Genomic DNA, 23,760 nt, shown 5'->3' with positions numbered 1-23,760 from the left:
ACCTGCCTTTCCTTTGTCCTTGGAACCTGTGCCGCTCAAATGGTACTATCACCAGGACCCTAAGCTCTTTCCCACTTGGGAAGACTTTGTCAATGTCTTCATCAAGCAATACTCGTCGAACATGGATTTTCAAGTCACCATGCGCGAGCTGGAAGTTCTCTTCCAAAAGAAAAATGAGGGTTTCACAACCTACTTTGCTAGATGGAGGGACCAGGCGGCCCAACTAATCAATAGGCCTCCCGAAGCAGAATTGGTCCAAAAATTCATTGACAACCTGGACCCGGCTTACAGACAACACCTTAGGTACCTGGGACTTGACACTTTCAAAAGAGTTTATGATGTGGGAATAAAGATCGAGGATGATCTCGCAAAAACAATACAAAGTAAACCCGCATACAAAAGCAACACCTACAACAGGGGCAACACATCCCAAGCCCAAGAAGTCCATGCCGTAGAGGAGACTCCCGCCCGAAGAAGCCCTGGAAGATGGGTCCGAGACCGAAAGTTTGCCCCACTCGGGTCGACTTTGGTACAAGCCTTCGAAAGACTAACCAATCAAGAAAAATTGAGACCTATAGGCCCCACCCGTGACCCTCCTGTCAAGAGCAAATATTGGGTCGAAGGTACTTATTGCAAGTTCCATCAAGGAAATGGGCATGACACCGAAAACTGCTGGAACCTAAAAAATACAATCCAGGACATGATAGAGGATGAAGTGATACCTCACCCTAACGTTGGCAAACCCAACAACAACAAGAGCCCACTCGGCTCTTGTCACATCTCTCTCGACCAACCAGAAAATGAGAACTTCGACCCTACGGTATACATTACACCTCAAGGTGCACCACTCGCTGTGGTCCCTATGGATCGAATCGAGAGAGAAGTGTGCGGTGTGTGGGATGATGATGCTGAAGATATTTACCTATCTCAAGTGTCGGGCCAGGACCTCTTTATTGAAACTTGGGCCGGGTATGCTCACATTGACACCACCCCTCAGGAGCCCGAGGTCGACAACCTCACCCGATCCGGAAGGATATACCAACCGGATATTCGCCCACCTCCTATGGACGATATCCCAGTTAGGCAAACTCCTGAGAATGGACGGAACGCCACCGTCGCAGAAGTCATTGAAAATCCTCTCTTGAAACAACTAAAAAGAACCAAAGCCGAAATTACCATCTGGGATCTCATGTGTACTTCAAAAGAACATCGCGAAAAGCTTATTCGCTCACTCGACCTCATCTCAGTACCTACAGATATCATACCTGACTCATTGGTTAACCACGTCACGAGAGATGCCGGAGAAAAGGCCATAGTTTTCACTGACAAAGACTTGCCCAAAGAGGGGGGTGCTCACAATAAAGCCCTCTATCTAGTAGTTGGATGCAAAGGACAAAACATCCCCCTAGCGCTCGTAGATAACGGTTCGGCGGTTAATGTTTGCCCATTGCGAACCGCCCATTGCTTGGGGATAGGAAACGATGACTTCCAAACCTCCACGCAAGGGGTACGAGCTTATGATAACTCCCGAAGGCCTGTGTTGGGAAAAATCAACCTTACTATACAAATCGGGCCTGTGGCACGCACCACAGAGTTTCAAATAATCGACATCAAGCCCACTTTCAACCTCCTCTTGGGGCGACCTTGGCTCCATGACTTAGGAGGTGTGGCTTCTACCTTGCACCAAATGGTTAAACTTAACCATAACGGGGTAATACTAGAAATTCGTGCCCCTCCTCTCGACGTCAGTTGTACTATGGTTAGAACGGCCGAAACTGCAGACGACCTTTATGGGTTTCAAATGGAAGAAGCAATCCAGTTCATCGAAGACTATGATCTAGCATTCCTAGACCCGCACGCATCCCTAGTCATCCCTAGAATGCTTTTAGCTCAAGGTTATTTCCCTGGAACCCCATTGGGCATAAGCAAGAAGGAATGCACATTCCATCCTTTACCCAACAAATCTACTCCCTTTGGCTTAGGCTATGAACCAACGGAGGAAGATATTGTTGACCGCCTGTCTGGGCTACGCCTTAACAAGGCCAAACAAACCACCCTCCTCCCCCCGTATCAAAGAACCCTTAACGGGATGTTCGTTCGGGAAGGAGAAGGACACCCATGTTGTGATTTCCCTGAACCCTTCCTTCAGGATGGCTTGTTAAAACCAGGATTTGAAATCTTCCATGACTGCCACACCTTGGATGAGGCACCCCACCTCACCAAGACTAAAACAGCTGAAATATTGGACAACCAGGCTCTATGGACATTGTTTAACGAATCGAGGCCTATGGAGGATGAGACTGTGATGACTACCCTAGCTTTACAAGATGAAGGTTTCGATCCAACCCGGTTAATCGCTCCTGCATCAACACTAGAAGAAATCAAGAACGGATGGGTGAAGACATATCAGTGGGTCAATGCAAAAGGAATAGAATTCAAGATGAGTACCGGTGAAGGACCAAAGTTTTACGAGACTAAACCCAAGGCTTGAGCCACATAGAGCACCTTAGTAAAAAGCGCCAAGTAGTTCTTTAGATTGGTAGAAAAAAATAATAAAGACTTTAGATGGTCCTAAGACCCCTTAGAATATAGGTCAATTTTATTTCAGTGTGTTTTCCTTACTTTCCAAATTAATAAAGGCGTAATATTTTTCCTAAAATTTTATTCTAATACTAAGTAAGCACCAAATGTACTTGCAAAATACAAAAATAAAGAGGCGGCCCACTCTAGGCCCAATAAACGAGGCCCACTCGGTCTTGAAATCATGCCATGGGAACCAATTCCCGAAATCCACAAAATAAACCGTACCATCCCCTTCATATCCCCAAAACATAAAGGTCAACCAGTGTCATCATAAAAGTCAATCCATGCAACCCAAATAAATCAAAGGAAATCAAAATCCAAAACAAATGCAAATATTGCTTAAAAAGGGAATTAATAAAATGTAACCCCACCATACCCTTCAAAAACGACACGCACCTCAACCCACCCAAAAGCCTACACAAAGATCTTCATAACTCCCGCACCCTAACTCCATTTTCAAATCCGTTTCAAGTCACGAATAGAAAAAATTAATCCGGACAAAAATGCGTCTCACACTAACAGTCAAAAAAGCCTCCGAAATAGCCTCAAAATCAATTTTTATACAAAGCAAAGCACTAAAACGAAGAAAAAGAAATAAATGCAAGAACACGTGAAGCAAAGCGTCAAAAACGACCGCCAGAAATCATTTTCAGCGCCCAGGGCTGGGCGCCGAAATCTTTAACGCCCCAGCCTGGGCGTTGAAACTCTCTGCCTGCCTAAATTTTTTTAGAAGTGCTCGTCATTTTATCCGCACATAACGGAAAAATAACGAACACTTGGGGGGTACAACACGTATCCAAATAGGCTCACCAAAAATTATAGCCATACAAAAAATAGTCGAATTTCATTTTTTTACCCGACTTACGGCAAAAAACGGCAGACGAAAATAATGATAATACTTCACTCATTTCACCGGTTAAGTAATATGCTTCCACCACAGGGCATATCTATTAAAATCTGGCATCTTAGAATTTATTCTAGCTAGAACTACGCGCGACCTGATTCTGACAAGATACGTAGGCAATCCTTACCAAGGATTCAGTCCAATAAAAAAAACATATATAAATTGTGCAAAAAGTGTTAGACATATAAAAATATAAAAAAGAGGAGAAACAAAAAATGAAAATGAAAAATAAAATACGCCTTTATTGAAAAATAATAAGAAGGAAAACAAAGTGCTAAGAAATGAAAAAACAAACACAACTGAAATAAATAAAGGGCACCTACACCCTAGCAAGAACTACACTACTCTAGTTCTTCCGGATCATCAAAAGTCTTGTAGAGGGCAATGTTCGCAGGATCCACCCCCACAGTCTTCTGCGCTGCCCCTATATCAATCTCCATAAGAGCCGGCTCCTGGACACTAACTTCCAAAGATGCCAAGGCTTCAGAAACATTCTCGGTTATAGCCCGCTCAGCCTCAAGGACACAGACAATGGTGGGAGAAGAATTATTATCATCAACTAGACTAGCCACTGTTTCTACAGGCGGCTGAGCCTTCCTAACCCATACATTGTTCCGGCGACGATCTCCGCGAGAGCCTGCACTTCTTTTAACAACAGCAGGCCCCTTTATGTTAGGAACCTTTTTAGGCCTAGAACTGGAACGGGGAGGAACTTCCTTTCGCTTTCGATCAGGACGAGCTTTCACAGGCTTAATACCATGGGTGCGAGGATTGGCAGAATCACGGCCCTCATATCTGACCCGAATGCGAGGTATCAAAAGCTTAGCCGGCTCCCCATTTCGAGCCTCGGTCCACACAGCCTTATCATCGGAGCTCATCCACAACTTGTAGTTTTCAGAAAGACCCACAAAGCCATTTGTAGCTACGGCCCAACGCGGGAGACCATCATAATACTTAGCCCACGCTTGAACCCGTGCTTGTGAAAAGGCCGCTACTTTAGGTGGTACTGTATCAGAAAAGGGGATAGTTTGCCTTAAACCGTATTGACGCATGACTCGGTAAGGGAAAATATAAATGGGCCGAGATAGCCCCAACAAGGAAACATAAACCGATACATCACAACCCCCCGTCATAGTAGTCAAACCCCACCACGGTACCACCCACTTAATAGAACAGATACCATGAGTAAAAAAGGAGGCCCATTCGGCCTCGTCCTGGCCTCGATGCAAATATTTTCGGTTACCCAAGGCTATAGGGCGATAATGTTTAGGATCTGCAGGAGTTTCCAAGAGCCTAAGCCGTTCCACGAGCCAAATCTGCAAAAAACGGGTACGATCAAAAAAAATAATAAAAAGAAAACGGTTCCTGGGGCGCAGTTTCAACGCCCAGGACCAGGCGCCGAAAATTCTAGCGCCCAGCCCTGGGCGCTGAAACTCAGCCCCAAGGCAGGACGAATAAAAAATATATATGCAAAAAACGTATACGTGCGCAAAGAAAAAAAATAGATTACCTGCAGTAATAGGGGGCTTCCCTTAAAATATTCAGATTTGGCATCCTTCTTCAGCTCATCCGCACTCAGCAAAGTCTCGGCAACAACCAACGGCATAATAGAATAGCAACTTTCCATCTGGCTAATCAAGGGGATCAACCTTATGTCACCGAACTCACCATTGTTATTCGACAGCAAATAATGATTCAACAAGCAAAATACAAGGGCTCGAATATTCAATTTCTGTTCGGTCATATTCTTATTAGGCCTAAAGTTATGTTTTACAAGTTTTGCCAAATTAACCTCATCACCTACAACAATTTCACCAAGCATGTTAGCATCTAGTCCTAGGAAAGCCCCTATGGTTGGTTTACCCTCTTCAATAGTGCCAGGAGTGGCAGGGGTAGCATTAGTAGGATAACCAAGGATCGCAGCGAATTCATCTGGCAAAGGACATATTTCGTTGCCCCGAAAGACAAAAACATGATGATCGGAATCCCAAAAGCTTAGGGCTGCATGCAGAAAATTATAGTCAATATTAATTTGTTGTAAGCCTAAAAGTGCCTCTAAGTGGTATTCTTTCAACAAAGCCTTTTCTGTAGGAGTAAGGGCCCGTAGCCAACGCCTAACAGCCCGTTGGAGTGAGAAAGTAGGAATCGACATGACGAAAGCAAGGAGTAACTAAAACACAGCAAAGAAAGAAGGAAATTGAGAGTGATGGAAAATAGGGACGTATCTAGCCCCTATATATAGCTGAACGCATCAAGTGACATCCTGATCCCATTCGGAAACGCGTTAAGAAATCCGAAAGTCAAAATTCGCCAGGAAAGGACTTTCAGCGCCCGATGCTGGGCGCCGAAATAATTAACGCCCAGCCTTGGGCGCCGAAAATGCAGCCCAAGGCCCAAATTTCACAAAACGCGGAACAGGAAAAGACTTAAAATCGTGTTGCTAGACACGAGGCCCTATTGCAATTAAGATCAAGCCCAAAAAGCACCTTTAAGCTCCCAAATAGCAAAAATGAATGGTAAAACTTGGTCGAAACTTAGACTTGTCTCAAGGAACATATATGTACACTTTTCAAAACAAATATGAAATATCAAGGTCATTCTTCGAAACACCAAAAAATGTTGTTAAGTCGTTGGTTTCTCAAATAAAAAAAATGTTTGTCTGTCAAAAGATTAATCCGGGCCAAGCTAAACCGGATGTCGCCTAAAAACTGAAGTCGCACCCCACGGCTTCGCCGAAATAGCACACCACTATGAAAGGTCGCTCGCACATACGAGCACGACCCCAAACATGATTACGAGACGTTATGAAATACGCGAAAAATGACCGACAAGCCCGAGTGCTTGGGGGCTCGCGAAAATTATACTCCAACAAAGAGTGCGCAATCAAAATCACATTCCCGGACTACGCTATACGCCGCCCCATGTTTGGATGATTTCAAAAGAACAGGTACAACCTCAGAAAAGGGATCGTCATTGACACTTGTACATGGTCCTCTGATCAAAGACCAGGTGGTGGCAAAAATCGAGTCGTAAAGACTAGCTCAAAACCACGAAAGCAGACGGTCGCGAGACAAAGGTCCGTCTAAACCCATTGTCAACCCACGTTCAGGTTACAACTAAATCCGAGCATCCCTCGGAAGAATTCGCTCCTACAGAGAATGAATAAAAAGGAAATCTCAAAAGAAATCACAATGAACAAAAAATAGGGACTTGCCCACCTCAATCAGGCAAGATCGTGCCACGAACCACGCGAGTTCCAAATCAAGAAAAAACGAATTCAGGGACGTCCACCCTCAGCGGACAGGGCTCGCCCACCTTCAGCGGGCGGGGTCTTCGTTACTAGCCGCGCAGATCCTCAGTTTTCGAAAAATAGAGTCTTCAAAAAAAAATACAAAACGAAATAGACTCGCCATCTTCAGCCGGCGGGGTCTACGGCGCAAACCACGTAGGTCCTTATTTTCAAAAAATAAACACAAAACAAATTTCAAAACAGATTCGTCCACTTCTATCGGACGGGGCGTCCGCCCTTTGCGGACAGGTTCGCCATCTTCAGCTGGCGGGGTCTACGTCACAAACCGCGTAGGTCCTTATTTTCAAATTTCAAAAGCAGATTCGTCCACTTCTATCGGACGGGGTGTCCACCCTTAGCGGACAGGCTCGCCATCTTTAGCCGGCGGGGTCTGCGTCATTAACCGCGCAGGTCCTTAGTCGCTGCAACGATAATTTTTTCTGTTTTTCCGTTTTTTCCAAAAAAAGAACGATGTGAGTAAATTTCCCTTTTTCCAAAATTTAAAATAATGGTTTTCCGTTTTTTCCAAAAAAGAACGATGTGCTGGATTTTCCTTCGTTTTACGTCCCATAAAAACAAGGGGGTTTTCTCATTTAGCTAACCCTGAAAATGAGAATCTTTAAAAACATTTTTTTACCTCGTGGTTGGGCTTGGCCAGGCCCAATTACACTTTACAGCTTTGATTTCGAAAACATGTAGCTACTCCCAATGACAAAGTGAGGGAGTTCCTACGCCTCTTTAGATACTTCCAATGACAAAGTGAGGGAGTATTCTATACTATCCGTTGACAAATCCCAATGACACGTGAGGGATATGTCGACACTTCAAGTGATGACCCTTAAGTCAAATGTTATCACTCGGGGGCTCGTGAGACCCTCGCAAAAGCAGGTCACCATGACTTGTGTGGCGCACTCCGTCTAATACTTTGACCATCGTCTGTAATCCCCCGTAAATTTATAAATTTTATTAATATATTTTAACGTATATTATTTATATTTAAATAGAATTTATGAATTTTAGTAATAAATATATAATTAACGTATATTTATTTATTACATTTTTAATATTTTCAACGGTTTACGAAATTGAAAATGATTTTAGAATTTTAAGTTAAAACGAATTCGAATTACGAAATTTCCGTTCGATTGAAATTAGGAAGCAATCTTAACCATTTTGGATTCAACAACCCAAATCCTACTCCTAGCGCAATTGGATAAAGCCCAAACCATTAAAACCCAAAAAGGAACCCAAACCCTTACCCAAAACTGATTTACGTGAAAAAGAAAAAACAAGAAACCTCAAAAACCCTCATTCTCTCATTCAGCAACCACGTGAACCCATCCCTCCCCTGCTTCAGGTTGCTGCAGCTGTCCACGCCGCCTCCACCGCCGGCGTTTCCTCCGTCGTAGTCCCTCTCCGTCGCCGCCGGTAACTCTCTCCCCCTCCTCTTCTCTTTCGTTTTTCTCTCTCTCTCTCCCGTTTTATTGCTCTCCTCCTTAAGCCTTGTGTTCTTGTTACTTGAACAGCACCTCTGCCGCCGACGTCGACCAGTCCCCCCCCACTGTGTCGCCGCCGCCGAAAGGACCAACCACCGCCCTCCTTCATCTCTCGCTCGTGGAACTCTTCCACTCGTTGCTTCTTTGTTTCTTGCTCAGCCACGTGTAACCACCACCGCAACCACGTGCAACCACCAACACCAGTCGCGTAGCCCAACCCGCGGCCACCAGTGCTTCTGCCGCCGTACCTCCGCCGGCCAGCCACTCTCTCTCCTTGTTTTGGTTAATCCTTTACCCTTTAATTTAATTAATGTAATATTAATGTTTTAATAATTTAATTAGGATTTTCATATTTAAATTATTAAGTTTTGATGATGTATTTAGAAATTTCAAATTATATGTTGTTGAAATTAATGTAATCATTTTCAGATTTGTTAATTGCGTTTAAGTTAGAGTTTTAATGAAGTTTTATTAATTTAATTCATGTTTCTTGAATATAAATTATAAGTTTTTATGATTAAGTTAGATTTTCAGATTATATATTATGCTTAATTAATAATTTAATGTTCATATTACATAATCGAATTGAAATAAGAGTTTTTAGTATTTAAAGCATGAATTGTAAGGTTTTAGTATTCTAAAATCATAATAGAATGATTATATATTATTAAAGTTATTATTTTCATGATTTTAAGAACGTTGATTATATTTCGTGGACGTTTGAAATTATTTTATATTGCTGGAAATTTTAAAAGGGATGTTTTATTGGAGTTTAGAACGTTTTGGGATCATTAGTTTAATAGTTATTATGCTTGGAGGTTATTTAGTTAAGTTTCGATATTTGGGATGGTTCAAAATATGTTTAGGGTGTATTTAGAGTATTGTAGTATTGCTGTAAATTGTTGGATATTGATTGGGGAATTTTATTGGTTGTTTTAGGCGGAGAATTCTTTGTGGGCGACTTTTGAATTCGTTAAAGTGGCCTATCAGTTTGTTTACACAAGGTACGTACATACCGTGTGCTTGGATGTGTGTTGTATTGAGAATATGATGAATATATTTATGAACTTGTTTATGTTGGAATTTCATGTTCAATGTCGTTGAATTAATGCGTTGAGCATAGAACTTTATTTATAAGAATTGAATCATGTTAGCATGGAATATTGATGCAAGCATGTTGGTTTTGTGGAACTTTATATTATTTAATATTGGTTTAGATCTCTATTGATCGTTGTTCCTCTTTAGATTTTCACTACTTTATAAGGGCCGAGGACCTTGTTTGGTAGTTGAACCTTATACCTAATGAAGGTTTTTAAATATGGATAAAGGAAGGATTAAATTAGTTGGAATTGGCTCTTGGTTGAATGTTGTGATCACTGGTTTAATTCAAAGATAAAAGAAGTTGTGTTTACTTGTTGAATATAATATTTATGTTTGATGGGTCATAACCAAGTATTAAAAGTTAAGTCATGTAAAGTGAAAATGAGTAGCAATAGCTTTAGACTGTGCACGTCTAAAGTGACGGACAATCAGGTGTTGGGGTCATGGGTAGCCTATGGCTTTTTCTGGGGCCGGATTGATCACCGGTTCTATTTTTATTTAAAAGTCCCTCGATATCGCAGGTCATTGGGGTTTACGGAGTCGCGCCCGTACCTCGTCTTCCTTAGTGAAGAAGAAGAAGTTTCTAGTAGACAACTCAGTCCATTGACTATTTCAATTAAAATAATGTTAATGATACAAAGGTCTAGTTCAGTCAAGTATAGTCTTCAAGTCAATATATCTTGATTATCCTTGCTTATGTTTTATTTAGTACCATGTTAGGATTGTTCGTTTAATAGAATCATGTTAGGATTATTATTGATTTAGTATGTAGTACTCAGCTTTGCTGATTACGTGCTTTTGCTTGTGCATGTTGATCATGGCTATGCCTTATTGATCCTGTGATGACCCAATCTTTGGTGAGCAGTCTCTAAGGATCAATAAGCATTGTCCATCTGCAGGTTTGAAGATGTTGCATCATTGGGATCGGGAATAGAGAGCTTGTATTTAGTTTTGATTTGCTAAGTTAACTTGGGTTTGTTTAATTGGACTTTAAACTTGTTAATTGATCTTATTTTCGTTGATTGGTTTTGGGATTAACTATGTAATCGATTATTTATAAACCTAAAGTTAGTTTTATGTTTTCCGCTGCAAAATTCTGAATAAGCCGTTACGTTTTCACACGGGCGATAATGCCTTGATAATTCTCTACGTTTTATATTAAAATGTTGTTTTAGAAAAGAGAGAATTGTCGGGGTGTTACAAAGTGGTATCTAGAAGCTAAGGTTTTACTTTAATTAATTTTTAGGCCCCTAACTATCTAGTTATTTAAAATAAATTTCTTAAAAATCGAGCTTCTACGTATTAAAGTGTTCAAAAATTGGTACTTTATTTTGGGGGGCCGATTTCCTTTTATCTTGTTTGAAAGTATACGATATTCCTTATTTACGTTCGAAATCAGATTATTTTTCCAAGTTAAAGTGATACTTTCGACATTTTTATTTTTCTTATTATTTCTTATTCAAACAAATACATAAAAATAATATGAATACATTTTTTTTTTTTTTAAAAAAAAGGAGTTCAATTTTTTTTAAGTTGTTTCAAGAGTTAGAATTCGTTAGTTAGGAAATATAAAATCTTTTTCGAATTATTAACTTTATTTTCGAATTTATTCGCTACGCATTTCCTTAATTCATTTTACTTTATTTATTTTATATTTTTATTTATGTTATTATTCTATGTTATAATTTTATTATATTTTCGTTCTTTTATTTCGATATATAAATGATTCTAATGCTTTAGTTTATGAGAGATGGGTAGTATAAGAAGGGCATATAAGATAGAATTATATGTGCATTAGTAGCTAATCAATGATAAGAAATTGATTGTTATGTATGTGCATGTGCTAATTGTTTAAGTGTTACATTTACATGTGCATAAAGAATTGTTTGATTCCACATAACATATTGATTATTGAACCTTGTTTATGTTTTGGCTGGAAAATCGTTAGTGAGACCTTGAATTGTTTATTTCAGGAATAAAATGTTTCTTTCCAAGTATACCAACATAGGGTCCTTCGAGAAACTTGATATAGAAACCCCTGATATTTACGTGAAGAAAATTGTGTTTGGATGTGAATATTATGCTAAAGTTCAAGGGCAACCTATCTTAATGAGAAAGGATATCATAGCAGCCACTATCATTAATTGCTTACCTAACAAATTTCCTTACCTAGAACTCAAGGAAAAGTTTAAAGACATGCATTCTGATAATGGAACTCCAAACTTGGCTAAGTATGGAACTTGGGATGGTAGATGGAAATATGATTCAGAAATTCTGACCACCATTATTGAAGCGGCAGAAAGTGGGTTTAGAGACGGTAAAATCGTAGGGAGTCATGTTGGAGATTCAGTTACAGAAGAACCTATGGGAATAAGTGTAAATAATGACCTAGAGGAAAATGATGTAGCTGTGGAGAATGAGAATGTAGGTGTTGAGGCAGAGAATCCTAACCCAGCGGCTCATGAACCAACCATTGAGATCTCTAGTGATTCGGATGCAGAGCTCGAAAGTGAACAGGAGATGGCAAGTGAGCCTAATCAAGATGAAGACATGGGTGAAGATGCAAACCCTGAGGAAGACCCCGATGAAGACCCTGAAGAAGAGTTCGATAATCTTGAGATCTAAATTTCACTTCGCAAGTTTCAGGAGCAATACATAGGCAAGAGGCCACAAATATTTTGAAGTCATAAATAGTTAATTAGCTCTTTTATGTTTTAAAGAATAAGTAGCAAGCTACAACTGTTTAAGGTTTAAGTTTATTGAAGTTTGAAATATTCTTTATTATTTTCAAGGATGTAATAAACCTCTATGGAGTTAGCAATAAAAGTTAAAGTTTTCAAGGAATCGTTCTTTATTCTATTTTGAGGATTCCATAATACCCTAACCTCTAGGTAGTACGTCGTGGATTAATCTTCCTATTGGTTGCATACTCAGTGTGAATTGTGGATCAATTCAATTGCCACAAAAAAAAAAATTTAAATGATTTGAGTACATAAGGAAGTGAGGGCCAATCTAGACCCTCATGACCAATATGATTCAAAATGTTATGCCTTATGTGTAGTGTGTAAATGTCTTTCGTGAATTATTAAGGATGATTTTTTTCAATGATTATTGCATCTTATAGACGATCGTTGCACCTTCGTAAACGATTGTCGTGCATTCGTAAATGATGTGTATTAATGTGAACATTGTTGGTTGAGGCGATCTTTATGGTCAATTCAAGTATTAAATTGTATGGGATAACGTATAAGTGATGTTTCAAAACTAAAGTAGAGTATACTAATTGCAGGTCGCGTTCTAGAATGGCCAACAACAATGATCTAGCTGCTGCGATTCGCCTCTTGGCGGAAAAGCTAACCCAAGAGAGAACTGAGCGCCCCGACTCTGCAGGGGAAATGTTTGAAAGACTTTCTAAGGTTAAGCCACCGTATTTCACGGGGCAAGCAGATCCAACCTTCCTGGAAACCTGGATTAGGGAATTTGAGAAACTATTTGAGGCTGTGGGTTACCCTGGGAATATGAGAGTAAGTCAAGCTGTCCTTTACCTGAAAGATGAGGCCGACCTTTGGTGGAAGGAAAATGGAACTAGACTAAGTGCTGTCGAGGGATTCAATTGGGATTCATTTATTGTTGCCTTGAGGGGGAAGTTTTATCCTCCTTTTATGAGAAAGCAGAAAGCGCAGGAGTTCATCAACCTTAGGATGGGGAATATGACTATTGCTGAATACTATAGCAAGTTTATAGCTTTATCGAGGTTTGCACCTGAAGTGGTAGTTACTGAGGAGCTAAAGGCTCAAAGGTTTGAGCAAGGACTGACTGATGAAATTCAATTGGGATTAGATGGAGAAACTTTTACATCCTTAGACATAGTATATGGGAGAGCTGCTCATATTTATGGTCTGCAGTCTAGAAGGGACAAGAAAACTGTGGTAATTGGGGAAAAGAGGAAAGATTTTAATGCTGGGGGTAACCAAGAAAACTTTAAAAGGAATAGAAACGGAAATGGGAATGGAAATGGAAATTTCCAAGGAGGAAACAATCAGGGGCACCACAACAACTCGAACCCATCTGAGAGAGTGCATCATTGCAAAATGTGCAGTAACAATCACCCTGGTAAGAACTGCAAAGGAGAATTAGTGACCTGCAACTATTGTCAGAAAAGGGGACATAGGGAGTATGAGTGCTTCACTAAGCACAGAAAGGAACAAAATAGTAATGGAAGTGGAAACCAAGTGAGGTTTAACCAATCTGGAGGTCAAAATTCAAAGCCTGGAGGGGCACAAAGCAATCAAGAGAACTATAATAAGCCTGCAAATGATAACAACAACCCGAATAAAACTCCAGGAAAGTTGTACATGATGAATCAGAATGAGGATGAACGATCTGCCGATATAGATTCTAGTACTTTTCTATTAACTCCGCGCAAGTTAAGCATTATTTAATTCGTGGTGACTTGTTCTTTTGTTTCGTCATCTGTTGTGAAAAGTCTAAAGTTAGTAGTTTTTGTGAAATAGGAATTTTGAGGATAGAATTCGTCGAAAGAGAATTTTGGTTAGCTATTCCCTGGGTTGAGTTACGAGGGCGTAACTCGTTTTCTTTAAGGGGGTAGAATGCGATAGAAATTCGCGCTTTTTACCTATTTTATGTCATTTTTATGCTTTTTTTTTTTTGCTCATTTTAGCAAATTTTACAAGTTGATGCAAAGCAAATAGATTCTCCGCATAAGAAAAGGTGTTCATGAGTAACACAAACAGCTTTGAGTTGGCAAAAGAGTGCACATAGGTGGCACAAGTACTTCTCTAGTGAGAATAAGTTAAAAGCTTTTGGGAAACGTGGTAAATTTCGTGTCAAGTTTCGGGACGAAACTTCTTTTAAGAGGGGTAGATTGTAATCCCCCGTAAATTTATAAATTTTATTAATATATTTTAACGTATATTATTTATATTTAAATAGAATTTATGAATTTTAGTAATAAATATATAATTAACGTATATTTATTTATTACATTTTTAATATTTTCAACGGTTTACGAAATTGAAAATGATTTTAGAATTTTAAGTTAAAACGAATTCGAATTACGAAATTTCCGTTCGATTGAAATTAGGAAGCAATCTTAACCATTTTGGATTCAACAACCCAAATCCTACTCCTAGCGCAATTGGATAAAGCCCAAACCATTAAAACCCAAAAAGGAACCCAAACCCTTACCCAAAACTGATTTACGTGAAAAAGAAAAAACAAGAAACCTCAAAAACCTTCATTCTCTCATTCAGCAACCACGTGAACCCATCCCTCCCCTGCTTCACGTTGTTGCAGCTGTCCACGCCGCCTCCACCGCCGGCGTTTCCTCCGTCGTAGTCCCTCTCCGTCGCCGCCGGTAACTCTCTCCCCCTCCTCTTCTCTTTCGTTTTTCTCTCTCTCTCTCCCGTTTTATTGCTCTCCTCCTTAAGCCTTGTGTTCTTGTTACTTGAACAGCACCTCTGCCGCCGACGTCGACCAGTCCCCCCCCCACTGTGTCGCCGCCGCCGAAAGGACCAACCACCGCCCTCCTTCATCTCTCGCTCGTGGAACTCTTCCACTCGTTGCTTCTTTGTTTCTTGCTCAGCCACGTGCAACCACCACCGCAACCACGTGCAACCACCAACACCAGTCGCGTAGCCCAACCCGCGGCCACCAGTGCTTCTGTCGCCGTACCTCCGCCGGCCAGCCACTCTCTCTCCTTGTTTTGGTTAATCCTTTACCCTTTAATTTAATTAATGTAATATTAATGTTTTAATAATTTAATTAGGATTTTCATATTTAAATTATTAAGTTTTGATGATGTATTTAGAAATTTCAAATTATATGTTGTTGAAATTAATGTAATCATTTTCAGATTTGTTAATTGCGTTTAAGTTAGAGTTTTAATGAAGTTTTATTAATTTAATTCATGTTTCTTGAATATAAATTATAAGTTTTTATGATTAAGTTAGATTTTCAGATTATATATTATGCTTAATTAATAATTTAATGTTCATATTACATAATCGAATTGAAATAAGAGTTTTTAGTATTTAAAGCATGAATTGTAAGGTTTTAATATTCTAAAATCATAATAGAATGATTATATATTATTAAAGTTATTATTTTCATGATTTTAAGAACGTTGATTATATTTCGTGGACGTTTGAAATTATTTTATATTGCTGGAAATTTTAAAAGGGATGTTTTATTGGAGTTTAGAACGTTTTGGGATCATTAGTTTAATAGTTATTATGCTTGGAGGTTATTTAGTTAAGTTTCGATATTTGGGATGGTTCAAAATATGTTTAGGGTGTATTTAGAGTACTGTAGTATTGCTGTAAATTGTTGGATATTGATTGGGGAATTTTATTGGTTGTTTTAGGCGGAGAATTCTTTGTGGGCGACTTTTGAATTCGTTAAAGTGGCCTATCAGTTTGTTTACACAAGGTACATACATACCGTGTGCTTGGATGTGTGTTGTATTGAGAATATGATGAATATATTTATGAACTTGTTTATGTTGGAATTTCATGTTCAATGTCGTTGAATTAATGCGTTGAGCATAGAACTTTATTTATAAGAATTGAATCATGTTAGCATGGAATATTGATGCAAGCATGTTGGTTTTGTGGAACTTTATATTATTTAATATTGGTTTAGATCTCTATTGATCGTTGTTCCTCTTTAGATTTTCACTACTTTATAAGGGCCGAGGACCTTGTTTGGTAGTTGAACCTTATACCTAATGAAGGTTTTTAAATATGGATAAAGGAAGGATTAAATTAGTTGGAATTGGCTCTTGGTTGAATGTTGTGATCACTGGTTTAATTCAAAGATAAAAGAAGTTGTGTTTACTTGTTGAATATAATATTTATGTTTGATGGGTCATAACCAAGTATTAAAAGTTAAGTCATGTAAAGTGAAAATGAGTAGCAATAGCTTTAGACTGTGCACGTCTAAAGTGACGGACAATCAGGAGTTGGGGTCATGGGTAGCCTATGGCTTTTTCTGGGGCCGGATTGATCACCGGTTCTATTTTTATTTAAAAGTCCCTCGATATCGCAGGTCATTGGGGTTTACGGAGTCGCGCCCGTACCTCGTCTTCCTTAGTGAAGAAGAAGAAGTTTCTAGTAGACAACTCAGTCCATTGACTATTTCAATTAAAATAATGTTAATGATACAAAGGTCTAGTTCAGTCAAGTATAGTCTTCAAGTCAATATATCTTGATTATCCTTGCTTATGTTTTATTTAGTACCATGTTAGGATTGTTCGTTTAATAGAATCATGTTAGGATTATTATTGATTTAGTATGTAGTACTCAGCTTTGCTGATTACGTGCTTTTGCTTGTGCATGTTGATCATGGCTATGCCTTATTGATCCTGTGATGACCCAATCTTTGGTGAGCAGTCTCTAAGGATCAATAAGCATTGTCCATCTGCAGGTTTGAAGATGTTGCATCATTGGGATCGGGAATAGAGAGCTTGTATTTAGTTTTGATTTGCTAAGTTAACTTGGGTTTGTTTAATTGGACTTTAAACTTGTTAATTGATCTTATTTTCGTTGATTGGTTTTGGGATTAACTATGTAATCGATTATTTATAAACCTAAAGTTAGTTTTATGTTTTCCGCTGCAAAATTCTGAATAAGCCGTTACGTTTTCACACGGGCGATAATGCCTTGATAATTCTCTACGTTTTATATTAAAATGTTGTTTTAGAAAAGAGAGAATTGTCGGGGTGTTACATCGTTTTACTCCAAGACTCAGTCAAAGTGGGGGCTAACTGTAGACACCTACTTTTGTCCCCATTCCCGAAAGGGAAGGTTCGGTGATGAGAGCATAAATCTCAACTTGACAACGCATCTCCTATAAAATAACGAATCTCGATCACCCCTTTTCATTTCACCCGAAACCTGCTATTTATAGAAACCTGCTATTTATGGAAACCTGCTAAAAATAGTAACTGCCGTAAAGGGTAGCTTCTAAAAGTGGCAAGTCATAAAAGATAGAAACCTGTCAGAATTAGGTGTTGCACTCCAACATAAATCCTAAATGAGATAGAAAACTGCGAGAATCCTATTCCTAATATGATTCAAAAATAAGAGTCACGTATTAATTAAAATCCTAACGAGCCTAGAGTTCGTAACGGGCCCAGACGCATTCCGTCACAAGGTTAATACGCACTAAAAGACTCGATTAAGTCTCAAACACTCCGGATTCTAGGAATCCGAATCTGACTAAGAAAACAGCCCAGGTCCTATTTTCAACGCCTGGCTCTAGGAGCCGAAATCTTCGGCGCCCAGGCCTGGGCGCTGAAATTACCTGGGACGTATTCTTTCCTAATTCCTCGTGGATTAGAGCTCTACAATTCTATCTTTCCAGGAACTCTTTTCTATAAATATAGCCCAAGTTCGACGTGAAAAAAGAACACACAATTATTATTCTGAGTATTGACTCTAAACCCCTAAGCCTAAGCCTCACGCTGCAAAACTGATCACGCGTTCTGTCGCAATCGATCCATAAATCGAACAGAACGTATCCTGCCCCATAACTTGAGATTCGTTAAATAAAAGGAGAAATAGAAAAGTCAAAGTGGTTAGTTTTCTGAGAACCGTGACGCACCTCTCAAGGGTGCGTCGTAACGTGTCCCTTTTCTATGATTTAATTGCTTTCCTCGCCCTTGTTATGAACTGTTAAACTAACTAAATCTGATTGTTCTATCACGCCTAATAAATATGATATTTTTGGGAAATTGGATTATCATGCTAGGTCCCTTAATACAATCTAAATCAGATAATCGCGCTCGATCTAGTACTATATGTTGCATATTGTTAAAATCAACTCAGATTAGTTTAATAGTTAACGCATGTCCCTTCAATTATTTATGCTGAGCTAGTAAGGATATCCTGCCTCTGGAGTTATCGAAGAGCGAGTACTCCTCTCGGTAGTTACAGTCCCCCGAACCCTCAATCTCTACCTTGCGGGTGTATGTTGAGAGATCCCCACACCAAGGATCACAAGGGAACCTACGGCCGTCGTGGTCAAACATAATTGCACTCCCTTTATGTCACGATAACCGGGTTTTGTCAGTTTTTCTCATTGTCGTTAAAAACAGAATGGCGACTCCTATATTACTAGTCAATTGGGTGTAAACTCACAGGAAATCCAATTACACTTGATTTGACAAAAAGAAACGTCACACCCACGAGGGACAAGGTCACGCATTAGCCTCGTGCTTTTTCGACCCCCTCACAAATGGTAGCAAAATTTTTGCCAAATCCCCTCAAATAGCTTTATGTTTTAAAATTTTCTCTGATGTAGCATTAGTTTTATAGTTAACACTTAGTTAAAAAAAATTGCACCTGAATAATAGAAAATTAACCTAATAAAAAAAAAGTTATGAATAAAATTATTAATTTGTATCCTAGAATTCTAACTAGTTCAATTTGATGTATTCATTTTTTTTCCTCTTCGTTGGATTTCTAAATTAATCTTTGTTTATCTCTTTCTTTGGAGCTGTAAATTCCCTCCATTGGCTGACATGAATCGTTTTGTAATTTAAGTTTCAACTGCTTCCACTAATCTTATGCATATATTCACACAGTTGCTGCTTCCTTCGATATCTGTTGTTTTCAAAAAAAAAAAAAAAAAATTGGTCTCTTATTAATGTAACTTGGTAATTATTGGTCAAGATTACTTGCATTTCCTACGGTTCTAAGTTCCTTCAAATCCAATTATCCTAACCTGCCACAAAGGCTTGTTCTTTAGGATCTTAATCTTCATCTTAATTAGGTGCCAATCACAAAATAATGCTAGCATAGAGAAATTTTTTTAAAGTAATACTATTTGTGAGGATTTGGCAAATATTTTGCTACTGTTGAGAATTTACAAGAGTTCGGTGCTACCAAAGAGAATTTCCCTAATTTTTATTTTTATTTTTTGATGCAAAGGAGAGGCAAGCTTCGGACAAACTAAAATCATAATTAAACTTAACTATTAATATTGAGCTATGTAACGTTTCAGGTTTCCGTTGGGAACAAAATATAGTAACAATAACAAAGAAAAGTTAATACAAAAAACACTTAATTTTGAATTTCATGCTTATTTGTAACAACTTTTGTCCGTGCTGAGCCTGCGCGCATGACTCTTTATTAATTTATAGTACTACTCGTATTTATAATTGGAGGGGATCAACTATGATAGAAGAAATCTTTTTTTTAATGAGTTCTGGTGATCCATGACCATCTCCATGTTGGTAGGCGCATTGAGCTGTTCGAGCAAGATTCATGGCCGTTTCTATAAATTCTTTTGAAAATGGACTCTTGTTAACAGCTTGAATTTCATTTAGCCCTTTCCAGCTCTCGTCAATCAGCTTCCTTACGTGTTTACGTGCGTCTTTCAGTGATCCACCTTCTTCTTTAACATAACATGATATTGCATTTGCCGTTTCTCCTCTTTCTATTTCCGTCTACGTTAGTACGTTACACCAAAAATAATCAAGCACACAAGAAACTTATGTAATTTTTTTAAATTGCGAATGAGGCACAAAGACAATACAAATTACAAATGAGGGATATATTATACACAGACTCTCAGTCTTTAACCATAAGATCTATACTTTATTAGTTGGCAATCTTATAACTAGTGACAAATTGATTTTTTTTGTAAACACGCGCATATGTACGTACCGCAGAAGTGGCAAGGTCGTTGGATAGTCGAAAGACCATGGAAGGCAAACGTAAAATGTCGTGGTTGTTTTGTAAGCAATGAAGCGCCTCCGGAGTAATTTCTGGAGTGACAAAGAAAAATGCGTGTGTTAATGCTACAACCCCTGACACTGAAACCCATCCATTGTTGATATATTCCTCAAATGCTGGAGTCTGGTTTTTGTATGACCATTTAGCTTCCACCAAAAATGCTTTACACATATCTTCCCACTGCATAAAGCAAAGTAATATAATCCATCAACCTACTACATGTCTACATGTAATCATGAATAATAAACATATTATGACAAATTCTTATTCTCGGACCAAGTATTAGTTAAACAAAAGACAGAATTTGTTAGAGTTATGGTATATCTAGGGTTCTAGTATGTTTAAGAAACTAGAGTTGGGTTAGTTTAGAAATCTAATAGAGTCCTAAACCTAATAGAGTTATGTTATAGTTTCCTATATAAACCAATATGTAACAAAGTTATGATAAAGCCATTCAGTTATATTATCGTCAATCAATACTATTATTCTCTGAGTTTAACAGAATTGGTGAAAGTAAAATGCTACGAATAATTAAGTTGAACAAATATTTGATCAGATTGCCTCAAAAAAGACATCATCTTTCATGAAATTCAATTTACTTACTGTCTTCTTAAGGTAAGGGATGCAATAAACACCCTTTTGCTTGAGAATTTGATATCCTATCTCATTAATTGTGTTGTATAAAGCAAGGAAGGTTAGCTTCATATAGTCTGGCAGCTCGTCGATAGCGTTAATGTCCCACCTGCATATCATTGATATCAGCATAACCATCTAGATGAAGTATTTTTGCATATCAAAGTGTACTTTTTTTTAACAAAAATGGTAACTTTTATTATAGAGTGGTATTTTTTTACAAAATGATACTTTCTTTTTTGTCTTTTAGCTATTGGTCTTTTAGTTGTTGCCACACATATCCGATATCCGAAAAAATGACCCCAACAATCTATCAGTAAAAATCAAGTGACCTGAACATGACAAAACCTAATAGTAATTATGTAATATACTACTAAGACTTAATTAGGTTCTTTTTTTCACCTTATTCTTATTGCAATGGAAAAATCTTAAAATACAAAAAAACACTCATACTTCCGACCAAACCATAAACTAGAAAAATCAGACCAAGTCATATACGTTCACACAAATGTACACATAGATCCTAATAGAACCTTATGCACAATATTAATTATTCTTGTTCATTTTATAAAGAAAAACTAATAGAAAGAGATACCACAGACCTCTTAATGGCATTGGTAAAGAGCTCAACCTCATCAATGGTTCCATAAACATCGTAGATGTCATGGATAATGGTGATGAAGTTAAAGACTTTTGTTAAAGCCTCGCGGCATGAGCTATGTTCAGGCTTAGACGCTGTGCCAACGCTCCAGAAAAAGCACTCCATTAATCTGTTCCTAGCAAAGCTCAATTTATCTGATAGCCCAAGATCCTCCCACCACCTACAAAGTAAATAGGACTTAATTGGTATATACTTCCTCCGTTCTTATTTAATTGACACAATTTTTTAGTCACGTTTATAAATGCACAATTTTTTTTCATTAATATGTACAATTTTATAAAAACAGTTTATAAAAATTTGATATTATAAAAATATTTATAAAGATGACTCTAATAAGATCTCACATGAGTATATTTTATCTTACGCATAAGTAACAAAATTCGGTCAAAGAAGAATGTACGAATAGTGCTAAAATGTCAATTGTGTCTTCTAAATAAGAACGGAGGAAGTATATGATAAATCTCTCAGGCCAGATCGAGATAACGTTATAAAAGAGTCTGGTCACATATAAGTCTGATAGGTTTCATCCTAAAATAAACCAAATAATAATAAATGGAGTAGGCCACCTCATTTTTTTTTTTTTTTTACGAGGGACATTAATGAGCCCAACTCACGTGTATGTTATTACTCTTAAGTTTTAACAATACATCTTTCTAAATAGAATTGTGAAGAAGAGTTTACCAAGCCATCTCGTGGAGGTCATGTTGATGCATCATTTGCGTCCTATTGAAGTCGAGGATGGCAAGTTTGAACAAAGCCATATCATTCTTATTAGCATGATTTTCGGCGTAGTGTCTAGCTTCGAGCCTTGGCATTTTATATTATAATGGGAGCACTAATTTGTAGTTCTCATTTTCATTCTTATTGCAATGGTCATTGGTTAGATTTTCTATGGTGAAAGCTTTCGCCTCGTCCAATAAGTGCTCCCCTTCGAAGCCAAGGTACGAGGCTTCATACAAACTTATCATCTCCGTATTGTCATTGCATAACGAGGGATTAAGCTTTCCATTTTCATCCAAGAATTTGTTAAATATCTCTGTTTCTCAAACGAAATGCAACCATAGAAATGAGAAATGAGAAATGAGAGACACGTTTTTTATTTTCTAGTAATGGCTAGATTACAAAAAATCAAGAAAATACAGTTATTTAAATACTCCCTCCGTTTCAAAATGTTTGTTACGTATTTCTTTAATAGTGTTTCAAAATGTTTGTTACATAAAGAATCTTTCTATTTATAAACTTGTTACTATTATTATTATTTTTGAGCCAACTTTTATTTCTAATTGGTCAACTTTTCAACTCAATAAATCTCATGCAACCAAAAGTCACATTATGACAAGTTAGTAATCCGTGTGATTTTTAATTATTGGTTCATTTTGATAATAAAATAATCTTATTGGTTGTTTCAATGATTAGTGGATTGAGGTATATTTTTTTTAATAAAAGATTTGCACTATATTCAAAGAGAGTAATAAATGTCAGAATTTGGAAAGATGGAATCAGATTTATGATGGAATCTAGAACATTTAAAATTAAAAAAAAAAGAATCTTAATTATACGTTAATAAACGTGCCAAAATCCAAACGTAACAAACATTTTGAAACGGAGGGAGTACTACTCACTCCGTCTCTTTTTGTTTTTTAAGTTTTCCTTTTAGGGTGACCCAAAATGTTCTTTAAATTTTCTTTTATTATCATATAAATGTCTTAATATTCTATCAAAATTTGTGTCAAATGATTATTTAACCAATTAAATTCATTGGGTCATTTAATATCTTTCCATTGGGACGTTAAATTTTTCTCATTTTCCCAATATCAGAATTTTGATAAAATTAAAAACATTATAAATAATCGTAATTTCCCTTGTTTAAATAAAACAAATAGAAGAATCTCAATGCACGTTAATTAGTCGTTAAAACGTATGCAAAATACCAAACTTAAAACAAAAAGAAACGGAGGGAGTACTTCCTCCATTTCTTTTTAGTTGTAACGCTTTGACTTTCACGGTTGTCAATACATGATATTGACAATTAATATCTTCAGTTATCAATATCTAACATAAAAGATCTTGCACACAAGGTGTACATTAAATTTATCGTACATCGGAGTAACTTTTACCCAATTTTTGATAACTTTTATATAATAAAATAAAATTGATTGATAAACATTTTAAAGATTACATGGATGCTTTATACATTAATAGTCATTTTAATAGGATAATTTTTATTCAAGTGAGAAATTTTATCACTAAAGTAGATAACTTTTACATTATATTGGGTAATTTTTAAACATTTTGAGTCAACTTTGACATTATATTGGGTAATTTTTAAACAT

General features: G+C 37.6%; 1 protein-coding gene across 1 annotated transcript; it reads right to left on the bottom strand.

The window, feature by feature from the left end:
* Nucleotides 1-19,283: 19,283 nt before the first annotated feature.
* LOC110781021 (probable terpene synthase 12) lies at nt 19,284-22,252 on the bottom strand. The gene is made up of 5 exons (XM_021985281.2): nt 22,109-22,252; nt 21,369-21,587; nt 20,737-20,875; nt 20,065-20,313; nt 19,284-19,844 (listed from the first exon to the last, which is right to left on the bottom strand). The coding sequence occupies exons 1-5, from the start codon at nt 22,240-22,242 to the stop codon at nt 19,551-19,553; spliced, it is 1,035 nt and encodes a 344-aa protein (XP_021840973.2). The 5' UTR covers nt 22,243-22,252; the 3' UTR covers nt 19,284-19,550.
* Between the last annotated feature and the right edge of the window lie 1,508 nt (nt 22,253-23,760).

This window comes from Spinacia oleracea, chromosome 3, assembly GCF_020520425.1.
Source record: "Spinacia oleracea cultivar Varoflay chromosome 3, BTI_SOV_V1, whole genome shotgun sequence".
Lineage (NCBI taxonomy): Eukaryota > Viridiplantae > Streptophyta > Magnoliopsida > Caryophyllales > Amaranthaceae > Spinacia > Spinacia oleracea.
This window is presented reverse-complemented; position numbering and strand designations above follow the sequence as displayed.